General features: G+C 35.0%; 3 protein-coding genes across 4 annotated transcripts in view; all 3 read right to left on the reverse strand.

Annotated features, from left to right (window-relative positions):
- Ppcs (Phosphopantothenoylcysteine synthetase) overlaps positions 1–15,870 on the reverse strand; it is a 33,754-nt gene extending 17,884 nt beyond the window's left edge. For both annotated transcript variants that reach the window (XM_074171602.1, XM_074171601.1), the window contains exons 1-5: positions 15,383–15,870; positions 15,087–15,315; positions 14,816–15,030; positions 9,139–9,324; positions 51–4,117 (exon numbers count right to left, since the gene is read on the reverse strand). In XM_074171602.1, coding sequence (XP_074027703.1) covers positions 3,938–4,117; positions 9,139–9,324; positions 14,816–15,030; positions 15,087–15,315; positions 15,383–15,526 — 954 coding nt within the window. In that variant the 5' untranslated portion in view covers positions 15,527–15,870 and the 3' untranslated portion in view covers positions 51–3,937. The remainder of the gene's footprint in view (positions 1–50; positions 4,118–9,138; positions 9,325–14,815; positions 15,031–15,086; positions 15,316–15,382) is intronic.
- A 3,174-nt stretch (positions 15,871–19,044) lies between these two features.
- ND-MLRQ (NADH dehydrogenase (ubiquinone) MLRQ subunit) lies at positions 19,045–19,633 on the reverse strand. The gene is made up of 3 exons (XM_023156678.2): positions 19,468–19,633; positions 19,216–19,362; positions 19,045–19,160 (listed from the first exon to the last, which is right to left on the reverse strand). Exons 1-3 carry the CDS (start codon positions 19,507–19,509, stop codon positions 19,104–19,106), a joined length of 246 nt encoding a protein of 81 aa, XP_023012446.1. The 5' UTR covers positions 19,510–19,633; the 3' UTR covers positions 19,045–19,103.
- Positions 19,634–22,681: 3,048 nt separating this feature from the next.
- LOC111502571 (ATP synthase, subunit D) lies at positions 22,682–23,383 on the reverse strand. The gene has a single exon (XM_023156682.2). It carries the CDS (start codon positions 23,278–23,280, stop codon positions 22,759–22,761), a length of 522 nt encoding a protein of 173 aa, XP_023012450.1. The 5' UTR covers positions 23,281–23,383; the 3' UTR covers positions 22,682–22,758.
- Between the last annotated feature and the right edge of the window lie 4,143 nt (positions 23,384–27,526).

A 27,526-nucleotide genomic window follows, 5' to 3' on the forward strand; every position in this document is an offset into this window, starting at 1 on the left:
CGGTAAACAGCCAAGCCCTAAGAAACCACCCAGACACCACCCTCCCTTACCTCATCCACATCCTGATTTAACACCACACAACAATGAGTTAAAATATCTTGAAAAAACACAAGTAGTCAACTACCTAGGCAGACATTCCAGCCATATTTCCATATCCAATTTATCCCCTCAAATCACAAATCCAGCCATATTCCCATATACTCAAATTGTCCCTTCAAATCACAATTCAGCGAGGAGAGCATCCTCAACGCAATGCACGCCGGTAGATATACCGCACCTGAACCGGACTCAGTCAACAGCCACGCCCTAAGAAACCTTCCGGACACCACCCTCTCTTACCTCAGCTGCATCCTGATTAACACCACACAACAACGAGTTAAAATCTCTTGAAAGAACACAACAAGTAGTCAACTACCTAGGCATAGATTCCGGCCATATTCTCAAAAAAAAATTGCCCCCTCAAATCCTAATTCAGCGAGGAAGACATACTCAACGCAATGCACGCCGGTAGAAATACCGCACCTGAACCGGACTCAGTCAACAGCCACGCCCTAAAAAATCTCCCGGACACGATCCTCTCTTACCTCAGCTACGTCCTGATTTAACACCACACAACAACAGGTTGAAATCTCTCTAAAAAACACACAAGTAGCGAACTACCTAGTTAGATATTCCAGTCATATTCCCATATACCCGAATTATTCCCTCAAATCACAATTAAGCGAGGAAGGCATCCTCAACGAAATCCACGCCGGTGGAAATACCGCACCTGAACCGGACTCAGTAAACAGCCAAGTCCTAAGAAACCTCCCGGACACCACCCTCCCTTACCTCAGCCACATCCTGATTTAACACCACACAACGAGTTAAAATTTCTTGAAAAAAAGAAAACACAAGTAGTCAACTACCTAGGCATACATTCCGGCCATATTCTCATAGATCGAAATTGACCCCTCCTTATTCAGCGAGGAAAATATCCTCAACGCAATCTACGCCGGTAGAAATACCGCACCTGAACCGGACTGTCAACAGCCAAGCCCTAAGAAACCTCCAGGACACCACCCTCCCTTACCTCAGCCACATCCTGATTCAACACCACATAACAACGAGTTAAAATCTCTTGAAAAAATACACAAGTAGCGAACTACCTAGGCAGACATTCCAGCCATATTTCCACAGACTCAAATTGGCCCCTCAAATCACAATTCAGCGAAGAAAGCATCCTCAACGAATCCACGCCGATAGAAATACCGCACCTGAACTTTACCCAGTCAACCGCCAAGCCCTAAAATACCTCCCAGACACCACCCTCCCTTACACTTCATCCACATCCTGATTTAACACCACACAAGAACGAGTTGAAATCTTTCGAAAAAACACACAAGTAGTCAACTATCTAGGCATACATTCCGACCATATTCTCATAGATCCAAATTGCCCCCTCAAATACCACCCTCCCTTACCTAAGCCACATCCTGATTTAACACCAAATCCTTATTTAGCGAAGAAAATATCCTCAACGCAATCCACGCCGGTAGAAATACCGCACCTAAACCGGACTCAGTCAACAGCCGAGCCCTAAGAAACCTCCCAGACAGCAGCCACCCTCCCTTACGTCATCCACATCCTAATTTAACACCACAAAACAACGAGTTAAAATCTCTTGAAAAAACACACAATAAGTAACGAACTACCTAGGCAGACATTCCAGCCATCCCATAGACCCAAATTGTTCCCTCAAATCATAAGTTAGCGAGGAAAGCATCCTCAACGAATCCACGCTGGTGGAAATACCGCACCTGAACCTTACACAGACAACCGCCAAGCCCTAAAATACCTCCCGGACACCGCCCTCCGTTACCTCAGCCACATGTTGATTTAACACCACACAAGAACGAGTTAAAATCTCTTGAAAAAACACAACAAGTAGTCAACTACCTAGGCATACATTCCGGCCATATTCTCATAGATCCAAATTGCCCCCTCAAATCCTTATTCAGCGAGGAAGACATCCTCAACGCAATGCACGCCGGTAGAAATACCGCACCTGAACCGGACTCAGTCAACAGCCAAGCCCTAAGAAACCTCCCAGACACCACCCTCCCTTACTTCATCAACATCCTGATTTAACACCACACAACAACGAGTTAAAATCTCTTGAAAAAACACAACAAGTAGTCAACTACCTAGGCATACATTCCGGCCATATTCTCATTGATCCAAATTGCCCCCTCAAATCCTTATTCATCGAGGAAAATATCCTCAACGCAATCCACGCCGGTAGAAATACCGCACCTGAACCGGACTCAGTCAACAGCCAAGCCCTAAGAAACCTCCTAGACGCCACCCTCCCTTACTTCATCCACATCCTGATTTAACACCACACAACGAGTTAGAATCTCTTGAAGAAACACAAGTAGTCTATTACCTAGGCATACATTCCGGCCATATTCTCATAGATCCAAATTGCCCCCTCAAATCCTAATTCAGCGAGGAAGACATCCTCAACGTAATGCACGCCGGTAGAAATACCGCACCTGAATCGGACTCAGTCAACAGCCAAGCCCTAAGAAACCTCCCAGACACCACCCTCCCTTACTTCATCCACATCCTGATTCAACACCACACAAGAACGAGTTGATATCTTTCGATAAAACACACAAGTAGTCAACTATCTAGGCATAAATTCCGACCATATTCTCATAGGTCCAAATTGCTCCCTCAAATACCGCCCTCCCTTACCTCAGCCACATCCTGATTTAACACCAACAACGACAAACACAAGTAGTCAACTACCTAGACATACATTCCGACCATATTCTCATAGATCCAAATTTTCCCCTCAAATCCTTATTCAGCGAGGAAACACCCTCCCGGACACCACCCTCTCTTACCTCAGCTGCATCCTGATTAACATCACACAACAACGAGTTACAATCTCTTGAAAAAACACACAAGTAGTGAACTAACTAGGCAGACATTCCAGCCATATTCCCATAGACCCAAATTGTACCCTCAAACCACAATTTAGCGAGGAAGGTATCCTCAACGCAATCCACGCCGGTAGAAATACTGCACCTGAACCAGGCTCAGACAACAGCCACGCCATAAGAAACCTCCCGGACACCACCCTACGTTACCTCAGCAAAATGATAAGTAACAGAAATATTTTTGAAAAACTTTACTACTTAAAACATTGCCATTGACAATTATCACATAGTTCTTGTTTCGACATGTGGTTACACACAATTTTATTTGAAAAATATTTTGTGTTTTTTTACTTCATGTTGTGTAAATCTTGTTTTATCACCAACCCTTTTTTCCTGTAGATGACAGTAATAACTATCAAAATATTAAAAAAAGAGTGTTATAATAGTACATATTTCTCTTGCTGCTTTCCCAAAAAGTTTTTGAAATTTATAACTCAAAATAGATTTTGAAATCAACCTGGATCTATGATGAGAATATAAATTTTGCAATTACAATTTATCATTTTTGTGATTGTTAATGTCAAAAAGGTTTGAATTATAAAAAAGGTTGACCCTCAATAAATTTGGAAGTTGTTGCCACAGTCAAATAAGTTACTGAACTATTGAGAATTGAAAAAACAATTATTTTTCATTATGCAAAGAACCTTCCAAAATCAATAACCAAGTGTTAACTGAAATTAATAAATTCTATTCAGAAAGCTTATACCTTTTACCTCCATACTAAGTCTCAGTATAACATCTAAAAAACACTTATCTAAATGATTGTATGGATATGTTCAAGGTGGTCTATAGGTCAATTTGAAGAAAGCAATGAGGAACATTGCAGAAAAAAGATCAACAACCAACCCCATCAGCTGCTTCGCTTTTCACGTCTATGTTTACCCTGATAAATGATTATCTACATGTTTGAAACATCACTTTTTTTCCCAAGAATCCGGGTGGTGGCTCTAGTAGTGGTGTTCCTTTATAAATTCAGTGTGACTAGAAATGACGTTGGAAACTATCATATCTTCAATTTCTATCCCGCTCAACATTTGTTCACGGGTCAGACAGACTTCGAAACTAGTACTGGGTGTTACAAAAACTACCCTGGTCCGTCTGGTTTGGAGCAGGTTTCCAATGACCAACTGGAATGAAATATGCAAAATGATGAAATAAACAAAAATTAATTTCAATGAAATATTCATTATTAGAAAAATGCAAACAAATGAGTAGCAGATTCAATCATATTAAATTTCAATAAGCTTTCAACCCCAGAAATTTTGTTATTGAATTATTTTATTACGATCATTAGGAGTAGTATTATTATGGTTCTTCAGAGCAAGTCTTCACATGTTTTGGTATGCATTGAAAATAGTTTTTTGAACAATTCTATCTAGGTGTTAACATTCAACGTCAAAAGATGACTATTGAGTGGTGTTCACTCCTCGTTCCTTCTTAGTTTGGTTAAATTTTTTCTTCCCTTTTAGGTTATAACCTTGGTTGTAAAAAAAAAATCAAAGAGAATAAAATAAAACAAGGCTACACAGTTGCGAACGGTTACTCAGTTTTTACGAGGGAGCTATGGGTCGTGAGTTGGACGAAAAATACAAAATTAACCTCTTTGGGCGCCAATCAGTTTAGTTATCAAAAGAGAATATATATATAATTATGTAACTGATAAATATAACTATAAGGATCAATGATGTCGTGGAAAAAAAATATATATAAAAAGATATGCAACAGATTTCTGAACACACACTAAACATTTATTATGAAAAACATTGTAGAAATACATATATCATAAATTATGTTCAATCTCAAAAAAAATATTTTCAGGATATTTCTTCCTGTAGCAATATGCAATCGTATACGTATACCTTTGCCTTACACCTTGGAAATAGCAATAAAATCCTGATATTTCCTAATCTGAATTTCGGTAAAACAGAAACTGTATAGAATATTTTTTTCTTGCGAAATATTCGTTGGAGCGCAAATAAAAACAAATAAATAAAAAAAAAAATATATATATATATATATATAGCTTATCTGGAATTTCTTTCGAGGGCCGCCGGTTACATAGACTTCGTCCAATTTCCCAAGGATGATTACTGATGAATTTCACAAAAGAGTGATCAGAAACTACCATAGGTGACACTTGAAATTAAAAGGATCCAAAATGCCGGTCGGTACTATTCTTCTACTTTTGTACATCGAATGATGATTTCAGGTAGAAATCAATATAATAAATAAAATTGAGGAGAAGGAAAAAGAGGCCTGAAAATGAAACAGGGCTTATTTGGGCACTTGGAACTTCAGTTTTTATTATCTTACCGTTGGTGGAATGTGGCCTCAAAGTGGAAAGGGTCCAAAAAAATATTTGCTGAGATTTTTCACTGAACAAGGCTCGTAATCTGTGATGTTTTATAGATCCATGAACTCATGATACCACCACAAAAACTTATTTTCCTTGTGTGATCTCGACAATGCTTCTCATTTGAACTCTTCAGTTTCTTGGCTAGGAATGGCAATTTTAAAAGGAACATGAAATACCGTCACGCTACGGAAATATTCACTGAGGGCAGCACCCACGGAGAGACAAAGTTTAGGATACGATAAGACAATCAGAGGTGTTCAAAATGTTAAATGATGTCTGCTATATTATTTTTCATATTCATTAAAACTGATGTTTTTAGAGTGTACATACTGACAGTATGAGCCATAGCTGATATTGGAAAATCACCAGAAATTAATTTAATCGCGAAATAAGAAACATACCATCAAATGGACTTTATTGGGGCTCCGAACATTTTGATGTTTCCTGGATGTGAAAATGAATACTCTGAATATTGGTTTGTTCGATTTTTTTTTTTTATTTTTCTATACAGTGTGTTCACTCTTGCAATAGTATTAGGTAAAAGGTATCGATTATTCTGTGTTGTAGCATTTCAAATGCTACAAGGTTAAGCATTCAATTATTATATATATTATGTTACTTATTCTCAAAAACCATTACTCGGTCATTCAACAGAAATATTTGAGATTCTCTATCAAACTATTTGTCCCTCACTTTTTGCTCCCGCTGTATCATAATTTCTGGCCAGCCGCCAGATGGTATGTCAGTTCTCACCGAGAAGCTCACGCTGGCTATAGCAACTCCAAGTCCTATCGCAATCTCGAAAAACCCGAGAAACGTGACCCGGAACAGTGCATTCCTTTTCGATAAGTCCATACCCAGAATACAGTCCATTTTGCATTACGTGTGAAAGAGCGGTGGAAACCACCGAAGCCAGAGAAGTCCAGAATTCCAGGTGAGTTGACTTTACTTTCTTCGGCTGGCGGAACCCTAACTCTCTCAAACATCAAGAAGTGAAAATAGGTAGATTTAAATTTTTCATCACATTTGAGGTTTGTCTGAGACCAGAATATGAGAGAAAAAATAGTTTTTGCGGCGGTTTTCAGCCAAGCATGTTTTTAGGATGACCTCATCATCCACTCTTCACAGCTTGTTATTTTAACATTGTAGTTTGTGTTGAAGGTGTACTTTGTCATTTGATCTGTGAATATGTTCAACGTTCACTCCACACCTATTCCAAAATTATTTGTTTTATCGATCCATTGTAGCTAAGTAAATTATCATGTCTTGAACCACCCTTGCGTCTCTTTCATTATTGAAAGATGTAAAGGAGGTAGGTTCTAGAGGTGTACCAATGCTGCTTTTAGTGTGGTTCTCATTGCTCTCATTATTTCCAAGTCTTTGCATCTCATCTACTGTAAATATAGAAAGTGACTCAAAAAAAGTGGGAGTTTGCAGCCACCATCAATCTACCAAAAGATATATCATCAAGACTAGTGGATCACGCTTTCGAGTTCTGTAATACAAAGAAAGGTCTTGTGAAGAAACTAGGCATCATCAGAAAATATCTTTAAGGGAATGGTTAATGCCAAGCGATTGTGGAACAGACTTTGGCTAGAAGACAGCAAGAGCCACGTAAGGAAGAAAAGCCGTCACAACCAGTGCTTGCCCTTCCCAACGTCACAGGATTGTCGAAAAGGATAAATAGAATTGGGTCCAAGTACAACTCAGCAACTTTTGATGCTTGATGCTTGTTCTCATGTATGGAGCTCTGCCCTTAAACATACCCTGAAGCTGCTGGATTCCATCCAGAAAAGAGCCATCCGCCTGATTGGAGAAGCGAACATCACTTGCATCCTTGATAGTATGGAACATCGAAGAACTTCCTGAGAATGTTTTTCCAAATGGATTTTATCTCCAGCAATTCAAATCCAATATGAATCGTTACTTTCGCACTGGCACCGCTCTTAGAGCGACTTGAGGATTTTTCTTTAGTACTTGGGTGTTAGGAATCACACGGTAAAAGGTAAGACCTTGTTAATCCTTAGCTCACACAACAAAACCTGCTTCCTTTTATTCTGTGGATTTTTTCATTTTTTATATTTATTATTTCATTTTATTCGTTATATTGTATTTTCATTTCACGTTTTATTGCTTATATATAATTGACATTTTAGCTATTCATTCTAATTGTAATTGTTCTTTCATAGATTTAAATCAATGTACATTATTGTCTAAGAGGAAAGACTCTTGTTGACAAAGCATGGTTTACATGTACAATACAATAGTATAGCCTATTAATTTATCAGTGATTTATATAAAATGGTTAAAATTTGCAGATAAAAACAATAGATAACACATATATCTTTGGTCTACTTGTAAAAAGAACAAAACATAAAAATAAAAATATATAAGTAAAAATATATAAAAAAAATTCCATCTTTCGATGAAATCACACATAAATATAGAATACAGATAATTTAATCTTATAGATAAAATGCAAAAAGCTACAGTTAGCTCAAAATACTGTCACTATAATACTCCTGCAGGCTGTAGTATCTTTTAGTTAAAAATATGCTTTTGACGGTTTTCTGAAAGATTCTCGGGCGTGATATATTTTTTACTTGGCTTGGCAGATGATTGAAGAGTTTCTTACTCTCAAATATGAGTGTTTGGTTAATGTCGTTTTTGGTAGCGGTAGGGGTAAGTCGTCTTTTTGACGAGTATTATATGGTCTTACAATTGTCATATTAGATTTTTTCTTATGCATCAAGCACACTGTCTCAAGGATAAACATACTGTATAGGGTCAGAATTCCATGTTTTATAAAAAGTGGTTTACAGTGATCCCTGGCCTTTTGCTTTTGATAAATATCTGAGAGCTCTTTTTTGTAAGACAAATACTGAACTCATTAGCTGATAACAGCAAAAACCCCAGAACGAAATGCCATATATTAAGTGTGATTCAATGAGAGAAAAGTAAGCCATTCTGCCTGCCTTTGTTCCGAGTAGTGATAACTCTGACTGCATAGCAGCCCGAGGCTAGGTTTTTGTTTATGGTCCTTACATGGTCATCAAATCGTAATTTATCATCAATTTATATACCTAAGAATTTTATGCTGGTATTATTATTTATGATTTGTTCATTCAAGGTCAGATTTTCATAATTGAACTTGAAGGTCAGGATTTTGGTTTTATTTCCGTTAAAGCAAAGATAGTTTGAGTCACACCAGGTTTTAACTTTCTGTAAGTCTAGAAAGATACGCTCTTTCAGAATTTCTATATCACTTCCATGCCATAGTATGGTGGTATCGTCTGCAAACATGGTAAAGGTTCCATGTATATCAATCTTACTAAGATCATTAATGTAAATGAGAAAAAGAATTGGACCAAGAACGGATCCTTGGGGAGCTCCCCAGTTTATTTTTGAGATATCAGAGGAACAATTCGGCAATTTGACAATGTGATTTCGGTTCGAAAGATAGCTTGCAAACCAGTCGAGTGTCACTCCTCTGAATGTGAATGTGATTAACACAGTCGAATCATATTAGACAATGGAAGTCCGAACTAGTAAAATTCACCATGAAACATTGTCAACCACTTTCAAATTAAAAGAAAAAACTTTTTGAGAAATTCATGCTGGAGAATTCTTTGTAGAGCTTCAATTATTCGTAGAGGAGGCTATTCAAAATCAATATACTTTTGTTACAAATGAATGAATATAACTATACTAGATGATACTTCTGCAATGGAACTGCTAGACTGGTCATCCTGAAGAATTGAATTATAAACTATAAAAGTAAATATGTCTTACCGCATGCTTATATTTGGTTAAAGCACCTCTGGCTTTGGAGATCAATATGTTTTCATCAGTTTCCAGTTTGAAAGACACCACAAACGCATGAGGTACCCACAAACTAACGAGTGGAGCCAACATTTTTGGAGCTAACTGAAGTTGAATATTTGGCACACCACTAGCTGATTGAATTTTATGTGTTGGCTGAAAAAAATTAATAGTGGAGTCATCTTAAGGAGATAATTTTAGTTTAATAAAGAAATTATGGTTTACCTTTCAAGGCCTTATTGATGCACGGAGTAAAATTTACTATAAACGATGTAATAAACAACTGAGACTAAATATATGTTTGGTGGGACTGCACATACGTATAAATAAGACCATTTATTCGTAGGTCACTCACATTAATAAAAAATAATTAACAAATATTCAGTAATTACTATCTTTCATGTACAGTTATTGAATATGATAGAATACATATGAGATCTGTTCCAAAAAGAAGGTGAATATTCAAATTTCGCCAACTACATATATTCAATTGGCGATTTTTTTCATGTTGGTACACTCGTCTCGAACATATGTTCACAATTTCAGCTGCTTAGCACGTTAGTTTGTTGATGAGAGGCATAAAAGTTAGTGTTTTGCGTGTTCGGCAATTTTCTGCCATCGAAAGAAAAATGGATAAGAGAATTTGCATCAAATTTTGTGTAAAAAAATGGAATTGGATATTCAAAAAATACTTGAAATGTTTACAGTGATATACGGTAATTATACTCTGAATCAGAAAAATGTTTACAAGTGGTACACACTTTTCACAGAAGGTCGAGGAGTTGTGAATGACGACATGCGCCCTGAACGCCTCAGCTCATCAACAACCGATGAAAATGTTGAGAAAGTGAAGAAAATTGTTATGGAGAATCTTCCAATCACTATTAGAGAAGGTGCTGAGGATGTCGGCATATCGGTTGGCCTACGACATGCAATGTTTTCAAAAATTTTGGGCATGAAGCGTGTGGCAGCAGAGTTCGTTCCAAAATTGCTGAATATTGACCAAAAAAACCGTCACATGAGCATCACTCGGAAATTGGTCATAACTGGTGACGAAACATAAGTATACAGGGTGTAACTGAATAAGTGTAAAACATTTAAGGATGTGATTCCTCATCGAAAAAAAGATAGGATTTTTCATATAAAGAAACTTCATTGGAGCATCCCTTGTTAAGATACGGCCCCTTGAAGGGGGTACATAAAATTTGTATAACAATTTTTTTCACAAGCACTGAAAAAGTTACAATATTGAAATTAACCTGACGTTTTGTACTACCAAAAAGACACTTAGCCAGTAATTTATTTGGTTTACCCCATGATTGTAAGGGGTGGAAAACGCAACCCCTAAAATTTAATTCAAATGTAACTTTTTGTCTTATTATTTGTTTACCATTTATAAATTTATTTCCGATTGCTGCGAACTGGTTCATTTTGGGCAAAAATCCCAAGAGACATTTTTTGTTTAGAATGAAACAGGTTATTGGAAATACATTTTTGAATGATAAACAAATAATAAGACAAAAAGTTACATTGGAAATAAATTTTAGGGGTTGCGTTTTCCACCCCTTACAACCATGGGGTAAACCAAATAAATTTCTGGCTAAATGTCTATTTGGTAGTACAAAACGTCAGGTTAATTTCAATATTGTAACTTTTTTAGTGCTTGCGAAAAAAATTGTTATACAAATTTTATGTACCCCCTTTAAGGGGCTGTATCTTAACAAGGGATGCTCCAATGAAATTTCTTTATATGAAAGATTCTATTTTTCTTTCGATGAGGAGTCACCTCCTTAAATGTTTTACACTTATTTAGTTACGCCCTGTATAGTTGATGACATCGAAAGCAAAGTCGAATCGTCCGAATGGAAGAGCCAAGGCTAAAAAAAATACGCCAGGTTCGATCAAATGTCGAGGTTTTGCTCACTATCTTCTTCAATTACAGTAGCGTAGTGCATCATTGATTTCAAAGTTATTTATATTTATGTACAGGCTATCAACTCTTGCGTTTCTGAATGTACTCATTAGTTTTTTATCAAATATTAGAAGTGATTTGAGTTTTGATGTGTTTTGGTAATTTCACATAGTCTGTAAGACCTTTGTAGAATAATACTTCATTTAACTAGTGAGATTACATTTAGGTAAATAGAAACTGTTGCCATTCTCTTTTCTAGTATCATAATCACTCATCACGTTTTCACCTGTGATCAATTCTACAAGATATAACTAGTATAGGATCCCAGTATGAGACGACCTTCACCAGCTGGTTAATGGATGAAAAGTATAAATTGATTTTAAATCCCTGAAAGTGAAAAATAACGAATATATTAAGCAAAAAACGGAAATATCAATGAAATAACATACAAGCAACAACCAAAAAAATTGAACTATTAACACGAGCTGAAAAAAATAAAATTATTAACAAGAAATGAAAATAAAAAGATTCCAAACCCAGTTACTTCACGACGTTTCGATTGTTAGTATCCACAATCGTCTTCGGGTGATAACTGGACTTATTCCTCCGAGATCTGACTATTTATAGGTCATTCGAGTGCTTTCACCTAGCCCTTCTTCCCTCTCTCCGCTTCATCAGTTTCAGCGGGAGCAGACCGTTTGGAGGGAGTTGGTTGTGTTCCGCTTGATTAGAGGTTTCCACATGTTACGTATCTTTACGCTGGCTTGGCTAAATGTGTTGTTGGACAACATACAGTGCCTTCATTTCTAAACTTCCCACCCCTAGTACTTCGTTTAGCAGGGAGAATTTGCCGTAGGCAAAAAACACATCAATTTAGATATCAAGGGAGAAGTTTAAAACCAGTACCAGTGGTATTTTAGGTTTAACCCTCTTACCCCTAGCTAACCACTTAATAATTTCAAATGGCACCCCTATCTTGTAACACATTATTTTGCCTGCTAAACGAACTTCTAGGGGTGGGAAGTTTTGAAATGAAGGCACTGTATATGCGGCTTCTTTGAATTTTCTCCTAAATCAGTGTTTTTCCTTGTGGATGATTACAGCTTAAGCCCACTTGATGTTATATTGATGAGTTCAAACATGCTATTCCGGATTTGCTGCTTTCTCCTCGCTGTGTGTGTTCTGCAGGTTCTGATGTTATACTTGAATCCAATCCTTTTTATCCTTTTCGACAATCCTCTGATGTAGGGAAGTACAAGTACTGGTTGTGGCTGCTTCTCTTCCTTGTGGAGCTCTTGCTGTCTTCTAGCTGAAGCCTGTTCCACCATCACTTTGGAGTAATCATTCCTGTCTCCATGGACGAGTGGATGGTGCTTATATTTGGCAATCGAAGGCGCTGGAAAATGCCTTGGAATTTCATCGAAGACGGTAGCATTAATCTCGCTACATCTAGAACGGCAGCGAATATCGAACATTCGCGCTTTGTTACGGTTAATGGTTACCAGTGGTGGCGGGCGTTATTTACTTTAGGGAATGATTTACAACAGTATTTCATATCAAATTAAATATGTCATGTGTAAGGGTTGACTGAAAAATTTCAGTCTAGAATATGGTCAATTAATAATTTGAAAATTATTATTTTTTAAACATTTCACTGGTATGGTTAATAGACAAATTTCATAAAAATCGAAAGCATGAAGCCCATAGAATATGCAAACGTTAAGTTAACTCATTTTTTTCCGTCACAACTCTTGGGTAGGCAGGTATAAACAGGGAAATCGATACTAGTAACTTGCACTGGTCTGATTAATTAATTATATTTAGGTCAAAATGCAAAAATCAGTCCTGAATTCCATTTGCCGAGTTTCAAAAAGTGAAGTATTACTACGATTGGATACGTGCGACAGAGGGGTCCCAGCAAACCATCCCATGCAATAGATGACACAGCATTGCAGCTGTGTGTAGTTCGTCCATTGAATGAAAGAGAGTGCGTATGCTATTTGTCCGTGAAAATGAAAAGGATAGTGATAGACTCTAAATGGTTTCATCATTTTGGAGTTTAATAAATCAATTATATATGTATGTATATATTTTATGTGACATCTTTAGTAAATAAAATGGTAATAGTGATACATATATAGTACTAATCTTAACTAATCTCAATAATTTTATTTCTTTCATCAGCAGACAAAATAAAAACAAACAAAGCAAAAAATGCACACCCAAGTCAACCACCAATAAGTGGTTCCACTTATATCTTGCTTGCGTTTATGCAGTTATTTTTATTAGGTACTTTTCTTCATTGTTCACATTTTCTCTTAGACTCTTAGATTGAAATCAATGTGGGAATGATGTTGTGTTTTATACAAAAACTCAATTGTAATAAAATATAAATACAAAAGTTTTTGAATTAACAAATTATTCAGCATCCGAGTCATCAGACGTGAAGTAGTGAACTCCAACTTCAGAACATTCTTCGTCATCACTTTCTGTGAAGTGCTGGTTAGCTCAATAACATCGTATTTAAAGTTTTTTATTTTACGAGAAGCTAACTTTAATGAACAGCTTTTAAAAGCTGCAATGCTGTATCCTCTTCTATCGCATGGGATGGTTCGCTGGGACCCCTCTGTCACACCCTGCCTACCCAAGAGTTGTGAAGGAAAAAAAATAGTCTACTTAACGTTTGCATATTCTATAGGCTTCATACTTTCAATTGGTATGAAATTTGTCTTTCAACCAAAACAGTGAAAAGTTTAAAAAAAGTATTCTCAAATTGTTAATCATATTCTGGATTGTAATTTTTTAGTCGACTCATTTGCAATATATTCATTGATATATTTAATTTGATATAAAATACTTTTCATCCATTAACCAGCTCGGTGAAGGTCGCTTTATACTGGGATCTTAGACTAATAGGAAGGAGATGATTCAATATAGTGAAAACAAAAACACTGGATATTTTATAAAGTCTGTCAAAAAAAAAACAACCATTGAAGTGTGGTGAACATCAGAGACATTTTTATGAATCTATTACACTTCTGAATGATTTAAGTACCTGTGTTTTGTAATTTTTGCAGTGTTGACATTTTATTTAAATCGAGATTACATACAAAACAAAATGAGGAAGAGTATGCAATGTATGCCTTGCCTTGCCTTGATGATAATTATTAATGAATTCAAACTGTGTTTCATAGTTCCATAATATATACAGAATGAATAGTCAATATATAGTGGATCGGTGGTGATCCAACAAACATTTTGCAGAGGGGTGTCAGGTTAATGAATTTGTCAGATTAAAGAGTAGTACTGCCTAAGACCCTCTATGGTCAAGAATTTTTTGACATACAATACCATGTTAACTAACAAATTACATGTAGAGAACAATAGCGATGGCGCATACAAGTTAAAAAATCGTATGTACAATCAACAGTGATAGGCATGTTGGATCAAACAGGGCATCGGATTAAACAGAGTCTGGAATACCATGGGTCCAATGTAAAGGAACTTTATAGATCAAAAATCTGTGAATTGAAAAAATCATAATCGACACAATAGAATACCCTGCTGAGGTCACAAAAAATTCCTAAGGGACACACTCTTGCCTCAATATGATTTGAGGTATTTTACAAAAATGAGAAAACAGATTGGTGTGTTTTAACTTCAGATTTGTAATGAGCGCGAGCCATTAAAATGAATATTCACCCAAGAAATAACCAAAAAAACTGAGGCACTTACGATCTGGCTTGTAGGAATATAAAAATCTGAAACAGCAGCAGCTAAATATAATAAGGCTGTTGGACCGCAGCTGGCCAAGCATTCACAAGCAGCTCTCAATAACCAGAAATAATCAGAAACTGTGGTGAAGTTAACATATAATATTCTACCACTTTCTTGTGCAGCTTTGTAGCTAGCCAGTACTGGAGCTAAGACATCGACACTATCTGGCTTGACTAAAATTTGAACCATAATCAGAAACAATTTGGACGCAATAAATCTGTCTATTTACCTGTAATTGTTGTATTAGGTCCCCTATCATCTAATTCAAGCATATCCAAGAACTTCTGTCCACCAAAATGCCTGGTGAACGGTTCTAGAGACTTTAGTCTGTGTAAGAATATCACAGCATAATTTTGTTCGAGGAAGTACTCTGTTGAAGCTGCTCCTCTAACTCCACCACTGAAATTATCCACGAATCTTACCGTGTTGTGTTCTAGTGGTACTGTCGTACCGCCAGACTAGAAATAAAAATAAATAGAATGTTCAGGTGAAGATGAACATAACCACACTTTAAAGGTAACTCACTGTTATCAAAACAATTCTTTGGCCAATTTTGTTGTGTCTTTCACAAAATTCCCTCAACAGTATCCGATTGTCTTCAAAATCAGTCGGAGGAAGGTGAGTTGAATAGAATTCTTCCCAATGAAGTGAATTGTCCACAGATGCCATTTTGTAAATAATATTTATAATCTGGGTCCTTACAAAATTGTTCAAAACTGTTCTCCTTAAAACTCGGTACTTTATACAAATCGTTCGAATATTTGAATTATATTTCTTTCAATAAATCCTCAACATGATCGAGAACAGTCACTCTTTCAACCTTTCCTCGACATAGATTTCATTCTCTTTAGTCATATAGATTACAAATACGGTCAGATTTTGATGCGCAAATATATCTATCCACGTACTCGTATTAATCTTTATGTTTCTGTACCGGCATAAAAGATATATTTCTGCAGTACAGTTAAAATTCTCCAGTTTCAGTCGAAAAACAGAAAAATTATATTTTATTTCAAATGAAATCTGTAGGTTATACAAAAGGGCGGGATTATCGATATTTATATTTCAAAATATTGCAACCTGTTGTATTTTATAATCTACAGGTGACTTTATAAAATATCAAGCCTATAAAGAATACAATGGAGTATTAAAAATATTGCCTATAGATATCTGCCTTTGAAAGTATTGTTTCAATGAAAGAATAGGTATGTGAAGAGTTGAAGTATTATGTGAATCCAAGGATTGCTCAAAGCTATGAAGTGAAGACCTTGGCAGCCATATTAAAAAGTTTCCTTTTTCGAAAGATCAAGTCGATCAACAAGAGCTTAATAACAAATTTGAAAATTGTTATTGAGGTTCTACTTATTTTACCATTCTCCATTGCTTCTGTAGAAAGATTATTCTGTATCTTGACAAACATCATCGAAATAAACTGGAAACAATCGTCGGTTGGGGGTGTAATTAACTTCGAACCAACCAAGGAAATGATAAGAAACAAAAATCTGACTTATTTTTGACTTGAGAAATAAATATTAATTATTGATTTCGTTTACGTAAATTATTGAATTTTATGTTACCTAGAGACATTTTTCATTTTGTTCATTTTATTTTCCATGAAATATATCATGGAATTTTATTTTGGAATATATTGTGATATAAATATTTTTTAGTTATTTGAAGATAATTTGTTTTTTGTATAATACTTTATTTTAATATTTGTTTTATGTACTTGGAAATGTCAAAGTATGCATAATTTAAGAGAAAAAGGAGTTTTGGAAGCTTTAGCATGAAAAGGAGTTAAAATGCTGTTATTTTGAAATAGCGTGCGGGTAAAATCGGGTATTTTGATTGGATGGTTTGGGCATTTTGTAGATATAGCATTTTCAACATTGGTTTATAGTTGAAATATTTCGAGGTTAAAGTCCGAATTTTTAGATCGATGTGGAGATTTTGAGTTAGAATTTCGAAGTCGAAATTTCATGTTCAAGTATTGAGTCATGAAGTCGGAATTTCTAAGAAACAAAAATATGTAGCCCTTGTACACTTTCATAGAAAATGACCATTCATTATCAAAGAAAGGAAAGCAAAACATCAAATTCCTATTTATACTTAGGTACATGGATGGATATGTTCACACAACTCTATTACTATCGCCATGATAATTACACAATTTTCGTTCTTTACGTCACTACAAAATGAAGTCGCTTCCCGCTGTCTGTTTGTCTGTCTGTACGCTTATATATTTAAAACTATGCAATGGATTTTGATGCGGGTTAATATCCCCGATGGTATATATGTCTATCTCTTAGGGATAACCTAGAATAATCATTTTTATCCTCGAGAAATGTATTATTTACGAAGCGATTTTAAGAATTACAGCATTAATCCTTATCAATTAAGTATTTCAAATACATTGTGGATTTAATATAGATTAATATGGCCCTTCACAGCATGCAATTTAAATGAATATTTTCAAAGATATTACAGATTTAAAATGCAGGGACATAGCGGGTGAGGCGCGTGCCTATAAATAGCGTTTCAAGGGTCACGCTTCGCCCAATAGCACTTTATAATTAGCAGCGATCGCACGCGTTTATATTTATATTTAGTAGGAGCATTGCACCCGTGCGGAGCCGGGGCGGTTCGCTAGTAGGTTAATATATCAGTCCAACAGATGAAACTACTGTGTAGTGAAACGCGTCTTGTATTAAATTTGAATTGTGTAATTATTATGGTTAGTGTTATCAGTTTTCATCAAATAACTTCATTGAATATTACTGGAGTTTTATCCCAACACCAAACCGTTTATTTAACACCTCGACACGTGTTTCAATCACCAAGTGATCTTCTTCAAGTGGAAGATGATTACTTGGTTCAATCTTCCTCTTGAAGATTATCACTTGGTGATTGAAACACGTGTCGAGGTGGTAAATAAATGGTTTGGTGTTGGGATAAAAATCCAGTAATATTCATTAGGTACTACACCAAAGGTTTCAAAAGATCTACCTTGGCTGAGCAAACATGAAGCTCAGTCCGATATATCACATCTTCAGTTTCCCAATTAATTAAACTATGCTAGAAATTATTTAAATTCACTTTTCAAGAAGGCAAATATGTAGATGTTTATAGTCTTTGAGAATAAAATTCTACAGAAACCATAAAAATTTGCACATTTTTTTTCTTTCGATTGACTTGTTTCTGTTCTTCCTGATTTAACGTTTCTATTTATAGAAATACAGAATCTTTCAAAATATTGTGCTTTTGCAAACACCAAAATTAAAAGCAGAGTAAAGTGCAGTTACTGAAAAAAGTAGGACCAGTATGGAAAAATCGAAAACCATAAGAGATTAAAGTCTGTCAAATTAGGAAAAAGTTGCCTACTTATGAGCTTATTTGAATGACGTTTGAAAATTAGGAAAATTTCTTTTAGTGTGAAACGTCAGTGGTTGTCTCCAAAAGCTAGGACTTCAGAGGACCAGCTACAAGTACTCTTATATTCCGTCACTTTTGAATTCATCTACCTTAGAATACCACCTAGCCGAAATTGACTCAGTAATTCTGCATAAAATTATTAATGGTGATATAAGTTGCCCAAGTTTAATGCAACTGATTAATTAAACCAGAGTGTTTGGTTGTTCAAAGTTCCTCGCCATGGTTTTAGTAATGACTTAAAAGAATCCATTTCTGGAATACTTAGGCTAGCAAACAAGAATAGTGTCACTAATGATTCAGTTCATCCAAATCAGACTGAAACATATCACCCTACTATGAAGGAAATGTTATTATTAATGAGTCGATATTTATGTAACTGGGCGATATTTTCCATATAAAAATATTGGTTACGGCAACTTGGAGACGAAACACCAAATTGAATATTGAAGGAAAGTCATTTTTGTGGAGAAAGTTGGAGATTTTATCAACCTCCTTTGGGTATTGCCACATTGCGGGAAGAGAAAATATCCAAAGAAATTCTATAAAAAATCTGTAAATGCAATCATTCAGTATCAGTAAGTATTTTTTGTTTTTCAATATCTTTTTGAATGATGCTAGAAAAAATTAAACGAGATCAGAATTTCTGTTTCACTGTTTCCGATTTCTCTATGATGGCCCTCCTTATGTTGGACTCAGCATATACTGAAGGAACAATAAGGTTTGATAAATATTCTGGGCATAATAAAAGCATAATCCCTACTTTATAATTTAATTATAGTTTTAATAACCTCTACGAATATACATTTTGGGGGTCCTAGTACTTTGGGGCAGGACTTTCCAAATTGCTGTAATCCACATTTGGTGAATAGAACTGAAAAAAACATCAAGTGTTACTTATGCCTAGAAAAGAACATTGTTACCCTTACTTTGTATTGCTTCTTTCTGAATTCTTCATTGGAAATTTCTCCTGAAGAACGATTCCACTGAACATCTGGATTTCTGGTGGCTAGTCTCAACGTGTAGAAAATTGCCCCAGCGCATCCCACGCCAATACAGAAATATAGGGGGATTAGCTGGAATAAAAAATGGGGATTCAATAATGATGACATAACACTATGATCCGACTTTGGATTCATTTATCGAAAAGGAATGTGAAAATTTTGTATCGAAATACTCACGGCTTTGTGTTTTTTCAACGATTGTATAGACATTCCCTGCATGATAATAGTTACTTATTCTTCCTTTTGGAACTTAATTAAAGTATAACAGCAAGAGCAAATTCCGTTTCTGGCACTTAATGTCAAAGTCAAAATTTTTGGACAGAATCCATAGGCAGTATAACTATTGAACTGGTCGTTCCATCACTTTGTTACTTGATATCTCACGAACTACATTAGAGCATTAGAGAAAGAGAGAGCATAAAAAGATGAGATGACATATGACTTAGGCGAAATTATAAATGAATCCTACATAAATTTTATGCAAACAAAAAAGAGAAAAATGAAAAATATCACATTTATATATTAATTTCTGCTATAAAAACGAAGTATTCCTTCTGTCAATAATATTCCTTTTCAGTTAATGACATTCTGCGTGCCTTTTCCGATGCCTTCTTTATAAATGGAAAAAATTGAAAATTCCTTTCATTGGCGGTGCCAATAACTGGGATCATACTATGATTTCTAGGTAGGTATACATTTCAATGTTGGTCCACGAAGAGGCATGAGAAAGTTGAAAAAGTGGCTTCAGAGTTCCATGCTCACTTCGAATCGAAAGTGGCAATCCGGAAGTTTTGAGTCCAGGCATAGTCCAACACCACGTTCCAATATTCTGTGGCAAAACGGTCAAATCGAAATCTGCCGTCACAGAAGTAACCTATGTTTTACTTTCATTATTTGTTTGTGTGGTTTATAAAATAAATGAAATATAATTTCGATAAAATATTCAATGATGAAAACGTTTTATCTTGTGAATATATGGACATTTATTACAGATCACAAGGTGATGGATCAGAAAAAAAATATACAAAATCAAAATTACCAAGTATACAAAAATCATTTGCGGAATTGATGAAAAAATTATGTCACTAATAAAAAAAAGCTTTGAAAAATAAAAATTTTCAAGTCCTACCTACAAACAATTTTTCTCAAGTTACTTTGTTATAACCCGATTTGATCATATAACCATCATATTAACAGGTTTTACAACATAACCTTTAGAAACATTGCAACCTACTTGAATTGAAGGGGTTATATTTTTAGGAGTGATTAATTTTTGAGAAAGTAAGTTTTTGGCTTTCTACTACTCCATCTTGATACAAAAAAAAGGATGAGGGAATCTTCCAAAGAAAGGAAGGAAGCATTCAATTTGAAAATAAATAACTCTATACATGAATGTGTAGATCATGCAAAGAAGTAACTTTCAGACACAAACTAAAAGAAAGTCCTCCTGAAACAGCTACTTTCATATAAACATTGAATTACACGAAAGAAAAAAATTCTTTCGAAACAAATACTTTGATATGAACACTGAATTATACAGAAGATACTTTTCTCTACTAAGTTTGTATTTCAAACATTCGTTGTGGAATCAAAATCAGATATCATTCACATGAGTTCTACTTTAAATGAATGGTAACAAATTGCACTTACATGGAACACTCATCCTCACTGGTATACATCGATGTTTTATCCTTTTTTTTGTATCAAGATGGAGTAGTAGAAAGCCAAAAACTTTCTTTCCCAAAAATTAAAACCTACTTTAATTTCTGAATCAATAGGACCACAACTTTCAACTCTTCAGGGATGTTTTGATATTTATGAAATTGAAAATAATTAATGAATAGTATTGTTTATTTATTCTGAAATAGAAAAGAAACTAAAATAAACTAACTGAATAAAATTAACTAACCAATTTAAATCTCGCATAAAATACCTTACATAGGTCAGTTATCATACCAAATTAATGACATAAATCATACACTGATTCATCGGAGAAAATATCCAAAGAAAATTTGATTCAAACTAGAAAGTATAATGAAAATATTTTCTAAAGATATCAAATTTTTACGAGGAGAAATATTACCCCTCATTTTCTTGAAGGCAATAGACTTATGAAGACGTCATCTAATATCAAAAATAAACGGGGCTTCCCATGGCGGTCAATTGCAAAAACAAGCTTCGACATTGACCGCCGAAATTCGTCCTGCAGCTTTCACTGAAAACCAGGTACTAAACACAAACTCGTTTATGATTCAATACCAGATAGCGCTGTTTCAACCCGCCATAGGTCTCATCGGTGGTGTAAGGCTGAACCACAAATGCACTGCTGGACTCAATCGTTCTCAAAGGACAAATCTGAGTAAGAAAGGGCGATGACATCTTCCCTTATAAAGACGCAATTTATGGGATCGACAAAGAACTCAATCTTTAAATATCAAAGATAAACGAGGCTCTCCAATGCAGTCAGCTTCAAAGCCAAGCTGCGAAATCGACTGCCGACGAGATTCGTCCTGTCTTTTACTAAAAGGCAACTTTTTGAAAACAATGGGTCAAATACAACTCATTTTTGTTTCAACACCAGAGAGTGCTGTTCCAACCCGCCATAGGTTTTATCAGTAGTGCTAGGCTGAACCACAATTGCATTGTTGGACTAAACTGTCCTTAAAAGACAGCTGCAGTGAAAGACAGGACGAATTTCGTAGACAGATAGTGTGATGTCGAAGTTTTCTAACTCACTGCCTTGGGGAGCCTCATTTATCACCGATATTCGAGGATGGAGTTCTCTGTCGTTCCCAGAGATGGCGTCTTCGCAAGGAGAGAGTATCAGGATAACTATCTGTTGGACTAACTAGGCTATTCTCTTCTTGGTATGTATCAGTGACTATAAAGAGACACATTAATAAGTTTAGCAATGTCCTTATAATGCCACATTTTCTTATTTTGTATATATACAATGGTTATGAATGTACTTAATTGAATTATATTTCAATGAATTTTTCAATACTGTACAAAAACAAAAAAATCCTAAAAACTATCTCATTCACTTGTATGTATAATGCCTCTTGCTCACACCTGAAGCTACCCTTTAAATTTGTCTGGCAAGGTGTTGAACTTCAGGATTCTGGGGAATCATCTCCAAATTGTCACTCAAATCCATATATAAAACTCAGTTTTCATACTTTAACGTAAGTATAGTTAGGTATAATTTATTAATGTGCCAAAGCTGGCATGCTGAGAAAATGAGTTTTTATAAATTAAGGAACGTCTTGCATTTTCAGACTCTCAGACTAATAGAAATTGTTTATGGTTAAACTATTTCATTTTTGAGTGTACACCTTTAATTACAACATGAACAATTCATGACAGCAAATAAAATGAAAAATGGTTCTAGTAAGTTCAGAACTACCTTATATTTTGAAAAGTTATAAATGGCTCTTTACTACTGTAAATCAATATGAATTCAATGTCCTAGTGATTTGGTTGAGGTGCTTTCTCAGAATAATCAATTTGGTCTTCCTTGTTATGAGGCCAGTAGGTTGGTCTATTGATGGGATCAAGAGCTTCTTCAGGATAAGCATCACGGTAATCTTCCATAGTCATTTGATCATATGGGATGAGACTTGCAATATGGGCCAACTGCTTCTTGTACTCTTCAATTCGGGCATTCGATTCAGTTTTGAACTTTGCAATATCATTTTTGATTTCCTTTTCTTGGGCATCAATCTGAGAACTTACAGTATCGGCTGGGAAAGGTATCGTTAGTCCTCCATATTGTTTCTGGAAATCATCTACCATGCCAGCTACTGGAACTCGGGATTTATAAAATGCCCAATCAATTACTGGAGGTTTTTCTGGATTTGCCATTACCCTTCTTAGATAGGCATCGGATTTTGCCTTGAATGCCAAAAACTGTGACCTTTGACTCTCTGGAACTCGTTCACTAAGGGCCGACCAATTGATGGAGCTTTGAGTAATTCTTCTAGAAGCCATTTTTTGTTAATTTTTCAATGATTTTAATGAACTTTAATTTTCGATTATGTAAACGATATTGATGATGTATTCGACAGCAGACCACAGAACTGATGAATGAAGTTATTCAGTAACAGTGTTGCCATGTTGCCAATGGAAATGACACAGAATACTCCAAAACTAGGGACAAAATACTTGTGTTTTACTCTCAAGCTAATAAAATACTAATAAAATACTCGCACAGCTTACTCTATTATAGTGACTTTTGAAAACTGCGAAGTTATTGATATATTGATAATGTATACTTCATATATGTATGATTGATGACTTGTTTATTTTATGGTAATTCATTCACCAGTGGTAATTAGACAAAAGTGTTATTATACGTCATATACCTGTTACAATTCGAAAATATTTATAAAAAAACATATATTTTCACCAGAAAAATCTTGTAGAAATATTTAAATATGTACATTATATAAAAATGAAATATATTTGTTCTGAGCGGAGTGTTCATTTGAAAACTTCGCCTCTTGAATAACTCGAAATCCGAAGATATGAGAAAAATTGCCGAATCACGTAAGAATTGAGGTGATGAACAACCTTCTAGAAAACATTGTTTCACTACTTTTCACGTTCTGTCCCAAAAACATCTCAAATACAAAGAGGTACCTAGTGATTTCTCATTTGAAGAGTCTTTAAACGTAAATCACCAAAGCATATCATGCATCTCATCAAATGTCTCGTGTGTCATGTTTCACTGACAGATGATATGTCAAAGTAACTTGAAAAGAAAGGTTCAATACCAGTTCTTACATTTCACTGAGCCCTGCTCTGATAAACTATATAACATAACATCAACAACATTATCAGAACATAGGTTTTCACTGCCTGAGTCGAGATGAAAGAGAACAAAATCCGGGCTACTAGGCCGACTGGAACCTAAAAAAACTAAACGTTTCGTCTGCGACTGCGGCATACATCATCAGTGGCATCAAAGACCCCTAGATACCACTTTTGTATGAAATCACATAATACTATCAAACCTCAATCGTAATTATAAATATTCATGATTTCCAATTTAATTTTAACCCAGTAAGCCATGCGCGTTATTATAGTGGTAGAAAAACTGGCCTCATTTTCATAATCATTGATAATAAATCAGATTTCCTGTAGGAACTTTTTGAACAGAATACATTTTCACCTGAAATGATGTATTTTATAAATATATAATATCCCTCCGATTATCAACTAAACCAACCGCCACTGTTTTATGGTTCAACTTACGCTATACTAAAACCAATAATGATTGAGAGTAGAAATAAGCCCAGTTGACAGCAAATCGGGGGCGTGCCTAGTAATTTTTAAGAGGGTTAAGAATGGAAGAAAAATTCTTAGTACAATTAGTTAAAATATTCATACACATTTTTTATTTATTTCATTAAAACTTTGCAATATCGTAATTTACCTAATCGTTGTAGTCATTAGGTGGGCCTTATGAAAACGGAGTAATAATCGTGGTAATTATAGTAGGTACCAAATAAATTAACAATATTAATAAAAATCACAATATATATATATATATATATATATATATATATATATATATATATATATATATATATAAATATATATATATATATATATATATATATATATATATATATATATATATATATATATATATATATATATATATATATATATATATATATATATATATGGGTTGCAGCAATTGATAAGTGAACTCTTTATAACTATTCTCAAGCTTTCGAGTAACTTAAACTCATCGTCAGGGGTACTAGAAAATACAAATTACAAATTTTTGATAATAGAATATAATATAAATGTAAATGTACAAATTTTCGTCTAATCTTCAACCTCAGATTCGTCACTGTTGCTACCGCTATCATCAAAGTGAATTATGATTGGTTCAATATTGTGTTCAATACGGTTGTCTACGTCCCACATTTTTTGCTCCTCTTTTAAAACATGCTGCATGCATTTCTTCCAGTCTTCTGCAGAAACAGTTCGAATAGCTTCTTGTAGGTGATGTTGCACGTCCACTAATTTAAATGTTCTGTTTTCTCGTGCCACATATCCTTTTACTTGCGCCCAGATTAATTCTATTGGGTTTAATTCGCAGTGGTATGGTGGTAACCTTAAAACTGTAATTCCACGACTTAACGCCATTTCATCCACTGCGAATTTTTTATATTTGTCTGTGTGTAATTTTGTTAGCTGAAGTAGTTCTGCCTTTGAACTATCTTTGTTATATTGGATGTTCTTATTAATTAACCACTCTTGAATTGCTGCTTTTTTCCATGATTGTTTCGGTAATGGTTCTAAATGTCGACTATGGTATGGGGCATTGTCCATGACGATGACAGACCCAGGTTCCACAAGTTGAATGATGCCTTCAAACCATTTTTCAAACACCTCCGGATTCATCTCTTCTTGATAGTCGCCTGTTTTCTTAGATTTAAATATTAATTCGCCATTTGGTAAAAAACCACTGTCGCTTCCTATATGCGTAACTATCAGACGACTACCTTTTCCAGATGGCTGTTTTAACCCAACTGACAAACCTTCAATAAAGGCTGGTCGTGCACTTGTTATATTACCATCCTGCCATACTTTTTTGACCGTATGTCCTTGGTTAACCCATGTCTCGTCCATGAAGTACAATTTTTTTTTGAGCTTCCGAAATTCGTCAATTTTTCTTAGATAGTTTCTTCTCCATGCTATTATTTCTTGACGTTCAATGAGAATGCTTTTCCTGTCAACTTTTCCGTACGTAAATTTCATTTCGTGTACAAGTTTCCTAAAAGTTACTTTACCCATTTTTGGGACCAATTCATGATCGCTAAGTGCCTCCAGAACTGTTTGTAGTGTGGGCAGCTCATTTCTGAAAAAGAAACTGTGAATAGCTCTGCGTATACTGGTTTTGGCTTCTTCATCAACTGTGATTTTTTTTCGTCCGCTACTAGTTTTTGGCGTTTGTACGTCTCCATGAATTTCTGCTTCTCTTAGTATTTTGTAAATCGATGATTTTGGTACACCGGTATAATCAGAGCACATATCAACTAATTTATCTTTTATAATTGTGGAACTTAATGATGTAGAAATGCCCGGTTGGTTATTCGGAGGTACACACGTAGAATTACAGCACATATGCACAAAGTCATCTTTTGGTGGCTGATAATCTCTTTCAAGACAGTTAAATACTCGCAGTACAATTTGTTTTTCTCTTACTGACCGAGACTCCGACCGTTTTACCTTTTTCGACGTGGAAGGCCCGATCATGTCTCCCATTTTTTGAGTAGTTTGAGAACGGTGTAGAAATATAATTATGTAACGCTTAAACACTTATTAGCACTATTATTTTCATCAATTGTTATCACAACACGTCGATTGCTGACTAACTTAACTGTAAAACGTACAATTCACACTGTATAATTCACAAACCAATGATACGCTCATGGCTGCAAGTACATTAGTGAGGACTGCAACGATGAGATGGAAGTTACGGTAAAGTGACAAAGACAGAAATATCGTTGAGTACAGCGTTGCCACTAGTTGTAATGAATATCTAACACTATACAGAAAATAATGAATTTTAACTGATCAGTAATCAGGAAATGTATAAGTATTACTCATTACAGCTCATTACTGATTTTTGTCATAAATAATACCTTTTAATCGTACCAGTATTGTGTATTATCTATAATTTGCCACAACCTACAACTCTACTGCTTACTATATTTTGATTCTGCTATAAACTGGTAACGTAAAATTCAGATATGACAACGCGCTTTACTCTCAATCATTATTGGTTTTACTATAGTTGCACACACACCGATTTTGGATGGCCAGTATAAAATCTGCCGATATTTTATTGGTAGCGGAAGCTTGCACTCACCGGAATTGTATCGGTCAAACAATCAGTTGCTTTGTTTGAAGGTGATTGACAATGTTTCATGATGAATTTTACTAGTTCGGACTCCCATTGTCTACTATATAAAATGATTTGAAATCCCTGAAACAACTAAAAAAGGAGAATTAAAAACGAGATAGCTGAAAATAATAATTATATTAACCAAAATAAACCTGAAATGAAATAATAGTGAAATAAAATACAAGTAAAAATAAAACAATTGGAATAAATAAAAAATAAAGAAATGAAAAAAGAAAGAAAATAAAAATGAAAAGTGAAGAGATTTCAAGTCACGTTAGTTCACGATGTTTCGATTGTTAGTATCTACAA

This window comes from Leptinotarsa decemlineata, unplaced genomic scaffold (genome assembly GCF_025532065.1).
Source record: "Leptinotarsa decemlineata unplaced genomic scaffold, Ldec_3_MD MMD2_tig00000026_RagTag_RagTag, whole genome shotgun sequence".
NCBI lineage: Eukaryota > Metazoa > Arthropoda > Insecta > Coleoptera > Chrysomelidae > Leptinotarsa > Leptinotarsa decemlineata.